The 18174-nt window shown below is 48.6% G+C and overlaps 1 protein-coding gene across 5 annotated transcripts in view; it reads right to left on the bottom strand.

The window, feature by feature from the left end:
• Positions 1-11186, bottom strand: part of ADAMTS17 (ADAM metallopeptidase with thrombospondin type 1 motif 17) — a 419938-nt gene extending 408752 nt beyond the window's left edge. For 3 of the 5 annotated variants that reach the window (XM_037832907.1, XM_037832908.1, XM_037832909.1), the window contains exons 1-2: positions 11035-11186; positions 10269-10648 (exon numbers count right to left, since the gene is read on the bottom strand). In XM_037832907.1, coding sequence (XP_037688835.1) covers positions 10269-10648; positions 11035-11113 — 459 coding nt within the window. In that variant the 5' untranslated portion in view covers positions 11114-11186. Of the gene's footprint in view, positions 1-9897; positions 10096-10268; positions 10649-11034 lie in introns of those variants that run through there. The other 2 variants (XM_037832910.1, XM_037832911.1) reach the window with 2 other exon arrangements.
• Between the last annotated feature and the right edge of the window lie 6988 nt (positions 11187-18174).

Genomic DNA, 18174 nt, shown 5'->3' with positions numbered 1-18174 from the left:
GTTATACACATCACTTTAAACCATACTTTATCTCTAAGTAGAGAACAATAACAGACATCTATTTCACCTAACAATACATTGTTATCCTGCGTACAACCAGAAACACACTAAATCTCTCCAGAATAGGGTGCAAGTCCTTGGGTGACATTAACTCTTAAAATTGATTTCCTTTAACTTAAATACTACAAAATGAAAAATACAGCTTATGTCATATGACAAGGGGATAACATAGAGAAGAAAGCAAAGATACTTGCTTTACAAATACGAACATTCCCAAAACAAGGAGGAAATATTCATGCCATCATAGTCCTCATTTCTGTAACTGGTCACATGGTCATAGTTCATATTTATCACTACCTTCTTCCACTACCCAAACCATGTTCCCTTTACCCTCAGCAAGCACTTCAGCTGGCCATGGTTCTTTCCTTGGTGGGGCTACCCAAACCTTCATTCCTGAAGTTTCTTGGCCATTGGTAGTCCTATCTGCATGGTGTTGTTGCAGTTTTCCATTGACTTTAATCACAGGGCATAGTAGTACTAAGAGACACCCTAGGGGATCTCCTGTATGCCAGGAAAACTCTTCTTTACCTCAATTGTGTAGCTGCAGTGCTACTTCCCCTTGATAGATCAATCACCCCAGCCAGTACAGTAATCCCCTTCCTTGCCTGTGATTCAGAGGCATAAGAAGCCCAAAGTGGCCAGTGGCAGTCTTAAGTTACAGTTCAATGGAATTATTGTTGTGTTTCCCGGTGGAAGCGCTCCTCCTTTTGGAACTAAGACTTATAGACCAGCAGAGCTTAAGCTTTCAGGGCAGGAAGCAAACATTTTCCTAATGGATCACTAGGAGTGATAGTGAGTGGTGCCACTCCTGTTTCCACCGCTTTGATGCCTTGACCCATGAATCCTGGCTATAGGAGAAACAGCACCATAGCGTGGATGCTGATTCAGAGCATACACAGCCTCCTGGAGAACACTGCCCCAGCCCTGCAAGGTATTGCCACCTAGTTGGCACCATAATTGAGTCTTCAATAGGTCATTCTACTGTTCTGTCAACGCAGCTGCCTCTGGATGATGGGGAACATGGTAAGACCAGAAAATTCCATGAGCATGTGCCCATCCCCTCACTTCATTTGCTGTGAAGTGGGTTCCTTGGTCAGAAGCAATGCTGTGTGGAATACCATGATGGTGGATAAGGCATTCTGTAAGTCTACGGATGGTAGTTTTGGCAGAAGCATTTTGTGCAGGGAAGGCAAACCCATAACCCATATCCAGAGTATGTGTTTATTCCAGTAAGAACAAATTGCTGCCCCTTCCATGATGGAAGTGGTCCAATGTAATCAACCTCCCACCACGTAGCAGGCTGATCACCTCAGGGAATGGCGCCATATAGGGGACTGAGAGTGGGTCTCTGCTGCTGGCAGATTGGGCACTCAGCAGTGGCTGTGGCCAGGTAAGCCTTGGTGAGTGGAAGTCCATGTTGCTGAGCCCATGCATAACCTCCATCCCTACCACCATGACCACTTTGTTCATGAGCCCATTGGGCAATGACAGGAGATGCTGGGGAAAGAGGCTGATTGGAATCCACCAAACGGGTCATCTTATCCACTTGATTATTAAAATCTTCTTCTGCTGAAGACACCCTCTGGTGAGCATTCACATGGGACACAAATATCTTCATGGTTTTTGCCCACTCAGAAAACTCTATCCACATACCTCTTCCCCAGACTTCGTCACCAATCTTCCAATCATGTTCCTTCCAAGTCCATGACCATCCAGCCAAACCATTAGCAACAGCCCATGAATCAGTATACAAACGCATCTCTGGCCAGTTTCTCCTTCCAAGCAAAGTGAACAACCAGGTGCACTGCTCGAAGTTCTGCCCACTGGGAGGATTTCCCCTCACCACTGTCCTTCAGGGACATCCCAGAAAGGGGCTGCAGTGCTGCAGCTGTCCACTTTCAGGTGGCGCCTGCATATCATGCAGAAACATCTGTAAACCAGGCCTGAGTCTTCTCTTCCTCAGTCAACTGGCTGGGAATGGGATGGGGAAGAGATAGGATGGAATAGGAAGGGGATGTTAATGGAAAGGAATGAAATGGACATGGAAATGGAACGTAGTGAAATGGAACAGGAAGGGATGGGAATGGAATGGGATAGAATGGGATGGGGAAGGAGTTGGGAATGGAAAGGAATGAAAAGGACATGGAAAAGGAATGTAATGGAAGGGAATGGGAAGCGATGGGAGTGGAATGGGAATGGGACAGGGAATAATGGAATGGGACTTCCTGCAGTGGTTCTCATCCCTGGCTGCACAGTGGAATCACTGGGGGGCTCTGAAAACTCCTGATGCCTGGTCCCCACTCCAAGCCAGCAGAATCAGAATCTCTGGAGGTGCAATCCAGGCACTGGGATTTTCAAAAAGCTTCCCGGGAGATTTCATTATGCAGCCAGAGTTGAGACCAGGGCCCCAACCTTAAACAGTGCCAGATACTCCGCCTACCCTACTTGCCGGGTTTGCGATGCCTGGCGTCCCCTGGATTGCGCTGCCTGCGTGGACCTGGCTCCCGGGCCTCCACCAACTGCCCTGGCTCCCAGCCCACTGCTGCCCGTGGCCTTGGGAGCTGAGCCTGAGTTTGTGTCAATCCTCCAGCCACCACGGATGCTTGGATGCAGGGCAATGCTCTTCCAAGTTCCCCCCTGGCCCCTGAAGGCAGTGAGGAGATGCCAGTAGGGATGTTAAGTTTCCATCAGAAGAAAGAAAGATGCCTATGGCTGCCTGGAGGCCATTCAGCTTTAGGGGTTACAACAATCCTCAACAAGAGGCTGCCCTTCAAAGAGAAATCTAAAGATTTCTGAGATCTGGTATCCTATTGGAGAAGTTTGCATCCAATAAAATGTATCAGGTATAACCTGATACTTCAGCAGTTCTCAGTGGTTACCATCCCAATTCTCTTTGTTCTGGGCACTTGCTTTGAAGGGCTCCTGTACTGCATGAAGACAGAGTTAAAAATCTGGGCCTGTTAACCTGCCCCCGTCCTGAAACAGGATCGGCTCTTCACTGTAGTGTGGAAAACATGTGAAGGACGTGTTGGTTCACCACCTAACATCAGCGCAACTTCTCAGCATAACAGCATTAACAAGGAAAGACTTTTAAAAGAATGTAAAGAGAGGCTTTGTCTGCATGCTCTGGAACTGAAGGGAATAAGGCTGCACATCTGAAGCTGTGAAACACCTTGTCCTACAGAAGCTCCTGCTGGGATTTCAGTGCCACGGGGGGCCCACAAACGCTCCTGAGCCCTTTCTTGGGCACTTTGGTTAACTGGGGTGGGTCTTAGGTCACCTTCTCTACGTTCAGATCAGATGGCATCGGGTGGTCCAACGGAGTGGAGCAAATGGGGTCGAGAACTTGCTTCCAGTATAGGTAAGCCTGCTTCCAAGAAAGAAAAAACCATCCAGGACTGATGGCCCCCTGCACCTGCCTCTGATTTCCTGGGGGCTGCAGCGGAGCTGGGGGGCTGGGGGTGGCAGTTGTGGTTCTCATCTCTTGCATGGGAGAAGCGTGCCCCGACTAGCACAGGTGAGAGGGGCTCCCAACCTCCACGCACGAGCCCCTCAGCTACTTTTCTTAAAATTCCCGTTTAGCGACTCCCTTCAAAGTCCTGCAGCTGCTGCCATCACTGAGAGTTCTAGACGCCTGAAGGCAAACTCCTGACCTTCTTTCCAAAGCCAGCTTTGCCTCCCCTTGTGGTGTGGGGTCACTGCAGGCTTCTCCTTCTTTGTGATCCCTAGATGGAGTGAGGCACAAGGGATTGTCGACTCCTCCTTCAAAATCTCTCTCACTTTCACAATCCAAGGCTTCTGCCTTGCCACGCAAGACTTCTAAAGGCGGGCCTCCCCTAGCCCTTCCACCCTACACTGATTCCACCAGGTGCTTCCCCCATCAACAGCTGGCAATGCCTCCAGGTCAACGGTAGTCAAAGTGGGGCCCCAGGACCCGCAGCATCAGCAAGCCTGGGAGCTAGTTAGCAATGCACAATTCTCAGGCCCCACCCCAGACCCATGGTCTCAGAAACTCTGGGGCTTGGGCCCAGCCATCTCTTCAACAAGTCCTGCAGGGGACACTGATGCCCACTCGGGTTCCAGAACCCCTGCTCTGGGAGAGATCCCAAATGCCTTAGGTTGGCAATCAGGGCACACGTGTTCATTTGGTCCATTTCCACCACCCTCCCACCCCCCTACCCCCGTCTGTAAAATAACCACCCCCAACCCTACCCCACAGCCAACTCTTGGGGCCTGGGTGGCTTTGCCATCGCCACCCCTCCTAGAATCTGAGCACTGTCCCCCTGTGCCCCTCTTCCTTCTCCGCCTATAAGCTCCCACCCTGCCCAGCCCAGTGGCCTTTCTCCCTGAAGACTTTCTCCTGCCCTCCTCAGTCACCCCAGATTCCAGTGCTCCTTCCTTCCACGACAGAGGCTGCATTGTCATTCTCTTTGAGGCCTGCTGGGAGTGTCCTGAGGAGTGGTGGTGGTGGTGGTGGGGATCCTATACAGGGCAGGAATGTGATAATGATTGGTTATTCAGTGAACACCGATGAGTGATTGGGTGATTTATAACTGGAAAAGTCTGGAATTGCCTGTGGGGCGAGAGAAGAGATGTGTTTTTAATGCCTTCATGTGCCCAGCTCTCACTCAATGATTTCACAGGCTTTACCTTGGTTCATCCTAGCCACAGCCATGCAAGGGCGATGCTAGCAACCTCTTGCATGGCTGCAGATGGGATGGATCTGGTGAGTTGAGTAACTTGCTTAAGACCACAGGATCCCATTCGTGGTCCCACATGGCCCTCAGTTTCATTTCCTAAAGGGTGACAGCGTGACCATGAATCAGTGTCCTTGTTTGCAGAAGCATGCACGTGGAAAGGTGAGCCCGTGATTCTGCACGGTTCCCTCTGAGGGATGGGCTGCAAAAACATCTCCCACTGCACAAGTCCAACGTCAGGCAGCTGAGGCTATCCAGAGTGCATTAAATAAGCTCCAAGGATGCAGTCGGTCTAAGATGACGTCCTGGGTTCATCATCCCATCTTGGACTTCTTTTCTTTTTAAAAAAAATGTTGCCAACCAAATAAAAGTTCAAAGTGGGGGATTCTGCTTGCACACCCTTGCGATGAGTCCTTGGCAATGTCACCCCCACGAGCCGTGGTGCAGGGAGAATCCAGTCTCAAAGTGGGGTGAATGAGAAGCCACCAGGAGGATCCATGAACATCCTTCAAGAGGGGGGAAGCTTTAGAATTCTCTGAGTCAAGCTCCTTCCTTTAATTCTTCCAAACACCTGTCTTCACCCTTCTTCTTACTTTCTGTCACACCAAAACACAGAGGAGCCTCCCCTTCACATCCACTCAATGGTTGCTTTAAACAAAGCTTTAAACGTGTGCTAATGCTTTAGTAATATTAGTTGATGAGCACCTCATACCTGTATCAATAGAATGGTCTATAATAAGGTAGTTTGGTCTAGTTGCTTCCTTCCAAATGGTCTCCAGACTGTATAACTTTAGCCAAGGCCAAATGCTGCACCAGACTCAGCTGACAACTGGTTTCAAAAGATGGACAATTTTATCATCAATAGGGCATATTGATAACTCTCTTTTGTAAAGGGAGAAGGAATGTGATGGCTAAGTTCTCATGTCCACTTGGATGGGTTATGGTGTCCAGTTGAGCCAGCACTGGCCTGACTGCTACCGTGAGGGTATTTTGTGAATTCAAATCATCAGTCTGTTGACTGCATCTATGGCTGATGACATCTACAATCAACTGAGGAGAAGAGACATCTCATCCGATCAGTTGAAGGCCTTAAAAGGGAGAACTGAGGATTTCAGCAGTCAGAAATAGGAATTTCCATCTCTACTTCTGCCAGCCAGCTTCTCTCAGGGAATTCATCAAAACCTTCATCAGAGTTCCCAGCTTGTGCCTGCCCTATGGAATTTGGACCTGCCAATCCCCACAGTTGCATGACCCAATTCCTATAATAAATCTATTATAGGAATGGATAAATGTATATTCTGTCAGTTCTGTTTCTCTGGTGACCCCTGTCAAATACAAGCAGTAACATCCCAAACCAGCCTCTTCCTTATAGGAGTTGTGTAAATGCAGGACACCCCTTGAAAACTGGCTTTCCCAGCTCTTCTAACCACTGACCAGCTGAGTTCAGCCTCCATCTCTTCTTATCTGGAAGACACTTCAACTTCATCCCCTAAAGCAGGGATGAGACTTCTCTCAGACGCTCCCAAGTGGACTGTGGGGGAGAGCTGTACAGAATAACAACCATAAGAGGCATCAAAAATGATATGCTACCAAAATGGCCACCTGCTCTGCAACTGGGCTGGTCGGCCAGTAACTGACCTGGACAAGAGAGACTCAAAGTAAGTGTCCTGCAGGTGTGGCTGTGACTCAGAGGAGGCACGCTGAGAGGATGCCCGGCTGTCTCTCTGTCCCTCTGGGGTGGCATGGAAAATGGGAACAGTTCCCTCACATTCCCCAGCTCTGTCCCATCTCTCTTGGCAGACCATGGCCCCAGCTGAAAAGAGGTGGACAGAGTGTGGTGGGTGAACTTCTCAGAGCTTGTCAACATCCACCTAAGGAGCAATGGTCACTGCTTGGCAGACCAAACCTGACGGTAGGAGCTGCTGGCCTTCCCCTCCTCTCTGTTCTCTTTATGGGTGGAGACGGAGAACATTGCAGAGAAGCAAGGTAGAGACAGACAGAGCCTTTCCAGAGGCAGACACCCATTCCATTCCTTTGAGTCCCATCTTCATCGTCCACTATACCCAATGAAGTTTAACCTGATTCTAATTCTTCCCTTTGTGATCTGGTCCTAGTTACAAGAAGCAGCAGATCCAAACTTAAATAAATTCATGGGGGGTGGGGGGTATTGAATGGCGGTCCCCAAAAAGATGTGTCCACATCCAAATCCCAAGAATCTGTAAATTTGGGAAAAGCATCTTGGCAGATGTAATTAAGTCAAGGATCTCATCCTGGATTTCCGGGTGGGCTCTAAATCTGGTGACAAGTGTTCTTATAAGAGGCATGCAGTGGAGAGCCAGGGGAGGAGAAGACCATGGGAAGATGGAGCAGAAACTGGAGTGAGGCAGCCACAAGCCAAGGAGCACCTGGAGTCACCAGGAGCTGGAGAAAGCAAGAAAGGATTCTCCCCTAGAGTCTTTGGAGGGAGTGCAACCTGCTGACACCTTGATTTCAGACTGTTGGTCTCCAGAACAGTGAGACAACAAATGTCTGTAGTTTTAAGTCACCAAGGTTGGGGTAATTGTTAAGGTAGCCACAGGAAACTAGTAACGATGGAAACACCTTCCTCCCATTCGTAAAGCATATATGCTTCTAGAAACTCTTCTCCAAAACCTACACTATGGCCAAAGTCTCCCTGAATCGTACCGGAAGTGAAGACACAAACAGAAAACAATTAATACTCGAGACTACAGTTTTTGAAGAGCCAAGAAGTGTAGCTTGCACAGCTTTTCAAAATACGACAAAGAGAGAATGTCACAAGGCCCACTGTCAAAGGCAGAGGAAGCAAAATGAAACACACGATTTACTTGTCATGTTCTCTAAACAATTAAGTAATGGTCTATTTTAATAGCGCATCTCCTTTCATCAGATGCCAAATATATCTAGAGACAAACAGCACTAATTCCGTTCAGTAGGGAACAGAGGCTGCGTTCTCCCTGCTCCTGAGTTCAGCACTACTCTCCACGAAGCCATTTTGGAGTTGTTCGAAACAGCAAAATTTACTCACAATTAAAATGATAGTCAACATCATCATAAACTCCTGTAGGAACACAGCCACGTCCATTTGCTTGTGTATCATTTATGTCTGTTTTTGCACTAAAATGGCAGTGCTCAGTAGTTGCAACAGAGACCTGCAAAGCTGAAAATACATACTACTTGGGCCTTTACAGGAACATTTTGCCGATCCTATTCTATGTGATTCTTTGGATACAAGAAGGCTTTGAAATGTCCCCATCTGTGGCTACCAGATGTCATCTACTCGGCACCTCTTCTCTCCCACGCCTCTAGCTGGGCCTGTTCTGAAGGACGCACGCAAGTCCACATTCTCACTTCACAGCGCTTTCCCTACAGCCACCAAGGACTACAACACAATCATGACCCATCTGAACTGTCTCAAACACAAGTGAGCACTGAAATCAAAGTAAGACTCCATGAAATGCAAACTCGGTTGGTCTAAGTCCCTATTGTTTTCTTTTATTCATACTGCCCACCACCACCTGAAGTCCATTCCCAGTTTCCCCACACACGCTTCCCTCCTGCCTTCAGTCCTTTACTTCTGTGTCATTAGGGAGAAGTGTTCAATGTCCAGCTTTGCACAAATGAGACGAACAAGGCAGACCGAACACGCCAAGTGTCTGGTGAAGCAGGAACTTAAAATCTGAAGTCTCGTAAGTCCCCCAGCAACTTGTGCATATTGAACAGGGATCTTGGCGGGGTTCCTTTATCTACAGCACAGCGCCCTCACATGGTGCCAAAGGGAAGGACAGTCTTCCTGAAAATCCGGAGGACTTAAGTCAACTGTCTCTCCCTGCGTAAATCCCATCTGTGAGCAGGCGAGAACTCAATCTCTGTGAGGACTTTAAGCCACCGCTATCCAGATTTCCACCCACAGCTCCTTCACAGATAGCTCCTCACTGGAAACTTTACACCAAGAAGTATAAACTCTGACCTCTACAGAAACTTACTAAACCGCAGCAAATGGGATTCAGATGTTTCCCGGTACAGTACAGTGATGTGACCTAGACTTTAAATACTTTGGCAAAAACAGGAAAAATGATGTGGGCCTTACGGTCCCTCCCAGAACATGATACAGCCTTGACCTAAGTCCTTCCTCGCTCCTATTTATGCCTCCTCCGTCTGGCCCCAGCCCAGATTCTCTGCCCCTGCTTCACACTATCCTGCTGCCAGGCCCCCACCACAGTCTACATCATTTTTTTTTTCCTGCTTAACTAGCCAAGCAAAAGCAGATCACACCCTGATTGGGACTCAGAAAATTCCTGCAAGGGGAATTCACCAAGGCTAACCCTAGGAAATAATCCTCAACTCCTTTACTCATCTGTCTCGATAATGACTTGGACCCCCAGGCTCTGTAGCTTTGCTGCAGATTCTTGGTGACTATGGGGGAAGGGCTAGAGAATTCTTGGTGATGGAACCAGAGAAGGAGGAGGTGGGGAGCAGTTTCTGGTGCCTAGGAAGGACAGCTGTCAGATACTGTCGCCCTGGAGGCTGGTCCTGATGGAAGACAGGGAAACAACCTGTGGGCTTCTGGCTCAAACCCCACACCAAGCTTTGCTGGGGGGCAGCCCACCTGCCAGCCATGAGGACTTCTCAGGCAGGATGGAGAAGCTGAGAAGTGTCTGGCCCGGTACCAGTGCAGCAAAGTGATCAGTGGGAGCACAAGCAGGGCAGAGGCCCAAGAAAAATGGTGGTGGCAGCCCCAGGTATATACAAGAATGTCCCACTGCCCCTCAGAGCACCTGTCGTAGATGCCCCAAATGCAGCAGAAGAGGACTAGGGGAGGGGAGAGCTTCTGAAGGGCAAGGGACAGGGCCTGACCACCAATGTAAGCAGAGCCTTCCTCAGCTGGCTGGGGGTGGGTGCCAACGTCGGACAAAGATGCAAGGAAACAAGGAAAGATGCTCGGCTCTTAAGTTCCAACCAATAAGCTCCTGGCCCATCAGAGAACCCCTCCAAACTTCCTTCTCCAGGCATAGAAAGACGCAAAAGGACAGAAGGAGGTGAGTGTCCACCCCATTTCCATCCCACGTCCAAACACAGGTGGAATATACACATCTAGGTGTTCCCCACGGCGCACACACACCTGCACGTATGGAAACCATGTTCTCTCTACCCGTGGGGGAAAGACGCCTCTCAGTCCAGGGACCCGAGGGGTTTCATCCTGCTAGATCGGAGCTCCCTCGGACGCACCTGTGTCACCTCAGCACCTGCACACTGCAGAGACTCGGTACAAGCCAGTGGAGGGCACAGGACAAGCACATGCTTCCCCTCCTGCCCCCTTTACTCCCAGGCCTTCGGGAAGGTTGGAAGCTGGGTAGCTCCTTCAGACCCGCCCTGGAGGCTGAACTCCGGCCGAGGCGTCCCACCTCCCGACTCCAGCCCTCCGCGGAGACCACCCGGAGCGCCGCGCACAGATCTGGCAGGCAGACCCGGAGGGGGGCGCGCAGGTAGTACCAGGCCGCCGGCGGCGCCGCAGGCGCTGAGCGAGGCGAGGGACCCGGGATGACCAAGCACGCGGCCCGAGTAGAAGCACAGCTCGGCGGGGCGTCCGCGGCGCCCGGCCGCCCCCGCCTCCACCACCTCCTCCACCTCGAAGCCGCGGGACAGGAAGCGCAGGTCGTGGCGCAGCTGCAGGTACAAGTCGCGCCCGAAGGCCGGCAGGTGCAGCAGCAGGGCGCGATCGCCGGGCCCGGCCCGCAGGGCGGCGAGGGGCGCACGGGGTGGTCGCCGTCCCCGGAGCCCCGGGGCGCCGGGCAGCGGCGGCAGGTGCACTTCGTCGGGCCGCACCCGCCGCAGGAGCACTACCTCCACGTCGGCCGCCGCCTCGCCGACAGCTGCGGGGAGAGAGGAGACGCGTCAGCGCCGGCCGCCGGCCGCCGCCCGGCCGCCCTCCCTCCCGCCGCGCCCGGGATCCAGAGCCCGGGGCCCCGCGACCCGGAGCGGCGCTTCCTCCCCGCGCCTCCACTCCAGCCGGCGCCTCCGCTTGGGCCCCGCGCCCACCGGGGAAGGGCTCGGCACGGCCGCCCCAGCGGCCGGGGAGCACAGCCGGCGGCGGCGCCTCCCGGGAGCCGCCCGCAGTCTCCTCCCGCCGCCGCCCGCGCCTCCCACTCGGCCCCTGGCGCTGTCCGCCGCCGGAGCCCCGGCTGCGAGGACGCCGCGACACGGAGCGCAGAGGAAGGGGGCCGGGAGAGGCAGGGGGACGGAGGGGGAAAAGCGCTACCTGTGTCCGGATCCAGGCCCCACAACAGCAGCAGCAGCAAGGGCAGCACGAAAGGAGGCAGCAGGGCGCCGTCCCACATGGTCCCGGGGCGGCCGAGCCGGCTGGGCAGCAGCGCGCGAGGCGGCGGCGCCGGCGGACTGCAGCCTCCAGTCTTCGGAAAAAGTAATTAGCGCTGCGGATAAACCCAACGTGGAAAACCCCAAGCCCCGCCTTCCCGGGGGAGCCCGGCGATGATTGGACGCTCGCTTTCCCCTGCCCCGCCTCCCCTTGCCGGATTGGCTAGGACGGGTCCAAACCCGGGTGCGTAGTTAGGTTGTAAGCATTTTCTTACACGTGGTTTCTGGGCAGTGGAGGGCCGGGGACAGCAGGGGGCGCGCCGCAGCTGACTGGGGGCCGCGCGATCCTGGAGGGAACCGGGAGGGCACCGGGCTCGTTCAGGGCTCTTGAGTCGCTTGTCCTTATTTTGGAAATCCTCTCTGGCTCTGCTGCCCAGCTTCCCGGGAAGACAGGCCGGAAATCGCCTCGGCCAACCAGTTTCATCCAAAAATCATAGTCTCTGCATCTGAAGTAAAATCAGTTTGAGTCGTTTGCGGCTGGGAGGACTCCCAGGCAGGCCACTTCGGGGCACACCTGAGTTTGCACCTCGGCACAATGTCCACAGTGTTTATCAAAACAGGTCACCTCCTGTCCTCTTTGTCTCACGGAAGCCAATGGAACAGGCATGCGCAATATCCTCCTACAGACTGAGAAACTGAGGGAGAGCTTAAGGAGTGTGCCAGAAAGTTACCCCTCAAGTTTCTAGCAAAGCAAGAGCTAGAAGTTGTAGTCCTGATTTCCAGGACAGTGCTGTCACTGCCAATGGCATGAGCCCTCTGAGGCAGGCAGGACGCGACGTGAGCCGGGTTACACGGTGTGCTGGTTTGTATATTTATGTCCCCCAGAAAAAGCCATATTCTTTAATGCATTGTTGTGGGGGCAGACTTATTTGTGTTGATTAGATTGTAATTCTTTGAGTGTTTCCATGGAGATGTATGTAACCCACCCAACTGTAGGTGATAATTCTGATTATATAATTTCCATGGAGGCGTGTCACCGCCCATTCAGTATGAGCCTTGATTAGTTTACTAGAGCACTATGTAAGTGCAGACAGAAGGAGCTCATAGCAAGCTGGAGCTGAGACAGACATTTTGAAGACAGCCATTGGAGTGTAATGCAGACATTTTGGAGAAATCCATTTTGAAACGCAACCTAGGAGCAAGCAGATGCCAGCCATGTGTCTTCCCAGCTAAGAGAGGTTTTCCGGATGCCAATGACCTTTCTCCAGTGAAGGTACCCGATTGTTGATGTGTTACCCTGGACACTTTATGGCCTTAAGACTGTAACTGTGTAACCAAATAAACCCCCTTTTTTAAAGCCAATCCGTTTCTGGTGTTTTGCATTCTGGCAGCATTAGCAAACTACAACACATGAGCTGGGGCCTGGGGCAGAGTGACAAAGCCTGGACTTGAACTCAAGTCCTCTAGCAATAGAATTAGTTATTTCTCTTCCCACCAGAATGTAGTTGAGGTCTACAGGAAACATGATTCCCTTAGCTTCCTGAAAAGCATCTTGTAGAAAACAAAAACAAAACAATACACTGAAGTGTTGCCATTCTCTGGTCTTCCCTTTTTGTTTGTTTATTTGTTTTTGTTTTTCATTTTCCTGCTACAGACCCCTTTCCCTTTTCTCAAAGCAGAAAGATTATGACACCCCATTGGGGCCTCAGAACCTAAAATTCATCACAGGATTATATACCATCAGGAGGAAACAAGAGGTGAGGTTAACAGCTGTCCAACTTCCATGCTTTAATGAACCCTGAGGTTGCACTGTGTCATCGATTCTCAATAAAGCCCACCACTCTCACCATCAAAGCCTGCTGCTCTGAGTCTCCCCACCTTATGCACGAAAGGAATCCTTTAGTTCTGTTGACACTTGTCCTTCAAAGAGGCTTGCCACAGCAGAGCCTACAGGTCCTCCCACTGCTCCAGGGGCTGCTTCCTGCTGCTTAGTGTTGTACTTCCAGGAGCATCAGCACTCGTGGTGCCCAGGGCGAGCTGGGGGCCAGGCTTGGGACTGTTTCTCCTACTTGACTGTGTCCAAGTCAGCAGCCTCAGCCCACTGAGGCTCAGCAGTATTTTCTGGTGGCACAGGAACTCATGGGAAGCTTCTTGCAAGTTTTTAGCAAGGAGAGCCACCTCAAAGCTTGCCATTGAAAGCCACAGGAGGGCAGCCACATCACTTCACAAGGACAATTACTTCTGCCTTAGGAGTTGGCTTGAAATAGTAATCATCAACCTATCAGATGATGCCTAAATGCATTATCTGTAGGAACACACAAACTAAAACTTGAGTGTGATGGTTAATTTCATATGTCAACTTGGCTACATTATGGTGCCCAGTTGTTTCATCAAGCATTGATCTGCTTATTACTGTGAGGGTATTTTGTACATGGGATTTGCATCTACAGTCATCAGTTCATTGCATCTACAATCAACAAAGGAGAATGCCCTCAACACTGTAGGGAATCCCCTCATCCAATCAGTTGCAGGTCTTTAAAGAATTTCAGACCATTTTAAGTCTTAAAACTGAGCGTTTCAGAGGTCAGAAGAATTATTTCTACCTCAACTTCAGCATTAGCTCTTGCTAGAATTTCCAGCCAGATGCATCCCCTGGGGAATTTAGACTAAGGACTTCAAAATCTTGTTTATTAGCATTTCCAGCTGTGACCTGCCTACAGAGTTTAGACTTGCCAGCCCCTATGGTTGGAAAGCCATTTCCTTATAATAAATCCCTGTTGGTTCTGTTTCTGTAGAGAACCCTAACACAAAGAACAAGATACCATTTTATTCCCAGACTGACCAAAATTAAAGAGTTTGGCAATATCAAGTATTGGAGAGGATACCCTCCTGTCCACTGATAGGAGTATAAATTGGTATAACCACTTTGCAGAACAACTGGACGAAATATAGTAAAGCTAAACATGTACAGACCCTAGAACCATACAATTCCAATTCTATGTAACTATCCCAGAGGAATACTGGCACATGTACAAGAATGTGCACCAACAGCAGATTAAGAGCAAACAGTTGCAAAAATGTTAGGATCCACCATTACACCAAACATCAATTACCAAAAAAAAGTAATAATTCCATGTATAAAACAACATGGAAGTATCTCCAAGGCTACCTGTCCAATTTTAAAAAATTAAGTTGCATAATGATACATGCAAAAAGATAATACTTATGTAAACACACACAAATAACAAATCATTTGTATGGACTTAGATAAATGTACATAAAGTCATAGATTCAAAAGTCTGGAAGATACACACTGAACTTTGTTAAGATTTAGTGTTCTTTTTACATTAAATTGAATGTTCAGGAAAGATGATAGAACTGCTACCATGCTGGGTATTTCAAACAGAAAGAATTTAATACAGGGATTTGATTATAAGAGTTTGGGATTGGAGGAGAAAATTGAAGATGGGATGATGGTCAGACATTATATGCTGCTCCTGGTCCTTGGTTGGATTCCAGCCTCAGGAATCCATGTCTGCTGATGCACTTTTGAAGGCATAATCACAGTTTGGTTCTGGATCTACCAAAGAGGTGCTACCTACAAGCTCCTGCCACATTGTATGCTTATCTCTTCCTCCTGCCATCTGACCTTCTGACCTCTTTTGGGCAGAACCTAATAGGAAGCCTAAGAAATTTCAGGTAGTCCAGAAATGTAGGATACAGATTTTCAATCTCAACAGAATCTAGAAATGGGGATGTGTGACTGAGAGACAGACCCTCTAAAGGTCTTAGTCTGGCCCTGATGTGTCTGAATTCCTCTTGCCCTGATTCCAGCATTCATCAGTCATCACTGAAAGCTTAAACCTCCCTCCCTCCAACTTTCTCTCCCATGGCATTTCCCCCATAATGCTCTGCACTGCCTTGTCCCTGGTCCGAATCCCAGCCCCTCCTCAGCCACGCTGCGTTCCCACTGTGCCCTCAGGACCTGCAGCTCCATAACCTGTATCTTCAGCATTTGCTCTGAGCATTCCATACTTTCTAACTGAACCTTTTATTTATTCAAGTTGGCAATAAAATTCTACATTTCCCAGCTTCTTTTTACAACTAGGGGTGATCATGCATCACAGTTCTGGCCACTGAGATATAGGAGAAGCTACTAGCTGGAGATCTAGGAAAGTTCTTTTAAGGTGGTTCCCTCAGCTGATGTTTACCCTTTTCCACCTTGTTTCTTCCTCCTTGCGTCTGCCTGAATTTTGAATGTGATGGCTGGAGTTCCAACAGCCATTTTGTAAGCATGAGGAAGAGGGCCACATCCCCAAGGATGGTGAAGCACAAAGCTCGATGAACTCTGGGCTGCTGATTACATCTTGGAGCCACCATGCCAGACCTGAACTGTCTACCTCTGGACTTTTCATTATATGAGAAGAGATTTTACTTCTATCTTACTTGAGCTACAGCTCTTTGGGTTTTCTTTTACATGCAGTCAAAATCAGCCCCTTACATGTGGACAACCCATCTCTTCTCCCTCCCCTCTCCCAGGCTGGCTCAACCATTCACTCCAGCAGTCACATACTGGACTTTGTCATCACCACTACCTGTTGTACCTTCAAAATCTCAAACTTGAGCATCCAGCTCTAAGCAGCTTCCTTTCTTTTCTTGCTTGTCCAAACACTCCTACCCCATAAGGTCTCTCAGTCCACATCTCCCAATCCATCAGCCTTTCTTCACATGTCTCCTTCTCCAGCTTACATTCCAGGGCCCACCACTTTAAACACACTCTTGCCAATATGCTGCACACCCTTCCCCTATGTCTTTTCACTGCAGCTGTCAGGCAGAACTGCAATCCTGGATAAACACAACTATCTCCTCTTTCTGAGCATGCAGCTGAGTACCACTGGAGCCAAGAACACAGCAGAGAAATCTGTCATCGCCCATTTCGTTTTGGCCTTCACAATGCATACAGCATTCCTAACACATTCCTCTGCTCAACTCCCTCTCCCTCTCAGAGCAAGATGATGTCACATCCCCTCCTTCCATCTTAATGTCCATTTCTCCCACCTCATCCCTCACTTTTGGCAGAGAAGGCTCTCCCACTTTACAGGGAAAAGCTCTACCCAGTCCCCTCCTTCCAGCTCCAGACCCTGTCTCTAGCTGCCCAGTTGATGTCTTCATGGAATATGGTCCAGTTTCAAGAATGGACGAGGATGATGGCTTGAACATAGTTCAAGTCTTCTTTTATTTTTATTTGCTCTTACAGCAGGAAATCAGCAGTGTGGGAGATATAAACAAGACGGAGCAGAAGGAGGGAGGAATCCTGGGACACTGATGTCATCAAGTAGACACTGCACTTGCTTGGTTAACCCTCTGTGATTAAGCATCTGTGCTCTGCGTTTAGTGACACACAACCAAACACAAATGATTCAGTGTCCTAAGATAATCCTCCAGGATCCCACTTCTCCTGACTGAGCTCTTGATGAGGACTGGCTGGCCAGCCAGGAGTGATGGCTTTTACCTCCTCTAGGACTTGAAGACAACTATTCTCTGATGCTGAATAAGGCAGAGGCCAATGCTGTGCCCAAGCAGAGAGCAGAAACAAGGCGGGTGTAATTACAGAGCCTAAGCAGTTGCTTTTTGCTGGAATTGTTAGATGACTTCTTGGCAGAGAAAATATTTTCTTTTTCAGAGAAGAGTTTTAGGACTTCTTCAAATACTTGGACTTTTGTCACAATAAAACTGACAACCTTTAGCTAGATTGACAAGGAGAAAAATAACTAACATCAGAATTGAAAGTAGGGACATTACTGCTGACCTTACAGAAACGAAAGGCTTACAAGAGGATACTATGAACAATTGTATTCCAAAAAATTAGATAACTGATGTGAAACTGACACATTTCTAGAAATGCACAAATTACCTAAAATGACTCACAAAGAAATGGAAAATCTCAACAGACCAATAACAAGTAAAGAGATTGAATCAGTAAATAAAAACCCCCAACAAAGAAAAGTCCAGGACCTTATGGCATCACTGGTGTATTTTAGGAAATATTTAAAGAAGAACACCTGTCCTTCTCAAACTCTTGCAAAAATTTGAAGAGGAGGGAACACTTTTTAACTCACTCTAGCATCAGCCTAACACCCAAGCCAGAGAAGGACATTCGCAAGAAAAGAAAATTACGAGTCAATGTCCCTTATGAATATAGAGGCAAAAATCCCTAACAAAATACTAACCAAATCCAACAGCACATGTACACCATGATCAAGTGGGATTTATCCCAGAAATGCAAGGGTGGTTCAACATAAGAAAATCAACCAATGTAACATGCCACATTAATGTTATAAAAGGACCATCTCAATTGATGCAGAAAAAAAGCATTTGACAACACCCAGCAATGCTTCTTGATAAAAACACTCAGAAAACTAGGAATAGAAGGAACTTCCTCAACATGATAAAGGGCATATAGGAAAAACCCAGAGCTAACATCATACTCAATGGTGAAAGACCGAAATCTTTCCCTCTAAAATCAGAAACAAGACAAGGATGCCTGCTTTCACCACAGGTATTCAACATACTGGAAGTTCTAGACAGAGCAAGTATGCAATAAAAAGAAATAAAAGACATCCAAATTGGAAAGGAAGAAGTAAAATTATCTCTATTTACTGATGAAATAATCCTTTATACAGAAAATCTCAAAGAATCCGTAAGAAAACTATTAGAGCTAATAAATGAATTCAACAAAATTTCATGTTATAAGATGAACATGCAAAACTCAGTTGTGTTTCTATACATTAGCAACAAATAATCTGAAAAGGAAATCAAGAGAACAATTCCATTTATGATAGAACCCAAAAGAGTAAAATATCTAGGAATAAATTTAACAAGCATATTAAATACATGCACACTGAGAACTACAAAAGGTTGCTGAAAGAAATTAAGGAAGACCTAAATAAATGGAAAGACATTCTGTGTTCATGGATAGGAAGACTTAATATTGTTAAGAGGTCAATACTACCTGTGCTGGTTTGGATGCATTATGTCCCCCAAAACACCCTTATCTTTGATGCAGTCTTGTGTGGGGAGGAAA

Source organism: Choloepus didactylus, chromosome 4, assembly GCF_015220235.1.
Source record: "Choloepus didactylus isolate mChoDid1 chromosome 4, mChoDid1.pri, whole genome shotgun sequence".
NCBI classification, from domain to species: Eukaryota; Metazoa; Chordata; class Mammalia; order Pilosa; family Megalonychidae; genus Choloepus; species Choloepus didactylus.
Note: the sequence above shows the minus strand (reverse complement) of the source record. Positions and strands in the feature narration are given on the sequence as shown.